Here is a 2,500-nt window from a genome sequence, read left to right as displayed (position 1 = left end):
ATGGTAATGATAATCATGATGATAATAAGATAATGATAATAGTGATTGTAATAGTTATGATGATGGTAATAGTAATAATAATGATAATGATGAATATGATTGTTATAGTATTGATAATAGTGACATTAATAGTAATAATAATAATGTTGATATTGATAATAATGATAATATAAATGTTAATTATGATGAAAAAGATAATAAATATATATTTATAATAATAGTAATGATAATAATCATTATTATTATAGAAATAATAATAATGTTAATAACTGTATTCGTAAAAATAATGATAGGGATGATACAAGCAAAAGTAATGATAATGATGATGATGATGATATGATAATGATGATAATAATAAATAACGATAATAATAATTGTTATTATTATTATTGCTATTGCTTTTATCATGGCAATGACGATAATCATGATGATAATTGGTGTTATCATCATTGTTGTTGTTAGCTTTATCATTGTTATTACTGATGCTCTTGATACATTTTTTGTTACTATTGTTATTGTTATTGATATTGTTACTATCATTATTTCATCATCATCTACTACAAATCAGTTATTGGTTGTATTATTCATTGCATTATAACCCAACCTGTGAATGTATAATACATCCGGTGAGTCCATAAATAAAAAAAATGCAAATTCAATCATATTTCAGTTATTTATTTACAAAGGAATTGAATTGCACACGGAGTCAATCAGCGAAAGACCCCTTCATCTTCCGGGGACGATTGTGCGAATTGGGATAATGGTTTGTCTAAGAAAGTATTAATATGCGCCATTTACAATCTCTAGTAGGGTTTGCACACTTCCGTTGATATCTATTTTGCGTCTATTCTTATTCCCTTTTTCTATTTCTCTTCCTCCTCTTCTCCTTCTGTTCCTCCGCGCTCACCATCGTATTTTTCTCTCTCTTTCCCCACTCTTCTACCTATTCATCAATTCCTCCTTTGTTCCACCCTTGCGGCCTCTCCGTTTCTTTCACATCCTCCTCTCCCTCTCCTTCATCTTCTCCTCTATTTTTCTCTCTTTCCTAATCTTCGTCCCTTCTTCTTCCACACTTCCATCTTCTCCTCCCCTTTTCTTCCCCCCCCCTCTCACACCTTCCCCCCCTCCCACTATTCCACCTTCTCCCCCAATCCCCCCCTCTCACACCTTCCCCCCCTCCCACTAATCCACCTTCTCCCCCAATCCCCCCCCCCTTTCCTACTCTTCGCTACCCTCCTCTCTCTCCTCTCCCTACCCTCCCCCACCTCCCCCCATTCCACATAGAGACACCTTACGAACCAAACATTTAACTTTTTTCCCTCATTTTCGCGTGACATCATTCCTCTCTTTCTCTCTCTCTCTCTCTCTTCTATCTATCTGTCTATCTCTCTATGTATCTATCTATCTCTCTCTCTCTTTCCCTCTCCCTCCCTCCTTCCCTTCCTTCCTTTTCCCCTTTCTCTCTCTCCCCCTCTCTCTCTATCTACCTTTCTCTCCTCACAGGTCATTCCTGGTCATGAAGAAAGACGGGCCGCTGCTGACAGGTCGCCAGGTTCCCAAGCTGACCCGAGTCGCCATCAGTTTCAAGGGTCATAAGGTGACTTTCGAGAGCCCGGACAACCCAGCGGGTCCGATCGAGGTCGACCTTGAGCTGGTGGCCAAGGAGGCGAAGGTGGTGGAGCTCATGTGAGTGTCGTTGCTATTGTTGGTATTTGTTGCAGATTGGTAGGTGGATGGATGGATTGGCGGGCAGACAGACAGGCAGATAGATAGATAGATAGGTAGATAGATAGATAGATAGGTAGAGAGAGAGAGAGAGAGAGAGAGAGAGAGAGAGAGAGAGAGAGAGAGAGAGAGAGAGAGAGAGAGAGAGAGAGAGAGAGAGATACAGACAGACTGAGCCAAATATATGAACAGGTTTCGAGATCTTAACAGTAAACCAACCATGCACAGAATACATACTTATACAAATGCATACATAAATAGTCCATTATCAAAATTAGCATCAGGATCTTTCTCCTCCTCCTCATCATCATCATCATCATCATCATCATCATCATCATCATCATCATCATCATCATCCTTATCATTGTCATTGTCACGGACATCACTATGAACTTTAGCATCAGCATTGACATCATGCTCATCAAACGGGGAAAAGTAATTTGTCGTGACATCGGAATTATCTGATAAGAGGTTGATGGTGATAATAATTCGAAAACCGCCATTATTAAAAAAAAATCCATACATAGATATAGATAGATGAGCCTGCATCCATTCATCCGTAATTTATTCCGTCCGTCTATCCATCCATCCGTATATACTGCACGCACATCTACGCACGCGCACAGCACAGCATAACACAACATAACAACAACAGCAACAGCAACAATAATAACAACAACACAAAACAAAACAACAATTACTAACACACACACACACACACACACACACACACACACACACACACACACACACACACACACACACACACACACAC

General features: G+C 39.1%; 1 protein-coding gene across 3 annotated transcripts in view; it reads left to right on the top strand.

The window, feature by feature from the left end:
* LOC119598247 (mitochondrial amidoxime-reducing component 1-like) overlaps positions 1-2,500 on the top strand; it is an 11,921-nt gene that overhangs the window by 6,380 nt on the left and 3,041 nt on the right. For all 3 annotated transcript variants that reach the window (XM_037947896.1, XM_037947895.1, XM_037947894.1), the window contains exon 4: positions 1,504-1,686. In XM_037947896.1, coding sequence (XP_037803824.1) covers positions 1,504-1,686 — 183 coding nt within the window. The remainder of the gene's footprint in view (positions 1-1,503; positions 1,687-2,500) is intronic.

The sequence above is a fragment of the Penaeus monodon genome, chromosome 41 (genome assembly GCF_015228065.2).
Source record: "Penaeus monodon isolate SGIC_2016 chromosome 41, NSTDA_Pmon_1, whole genome shotgun sequence".
NCBI classification, from domain to species: Eukaryota; Metazoa; Arthropoda; class Malacostraca; order Decapoda; family Penaeidae; genus Penaeus; species Penaeus monodon.
The sequence above is the reverse complement of the archived record's forward strand: the minus strand, read 5'-3'. Positions and strand labels throughout refer to the sequence as shown.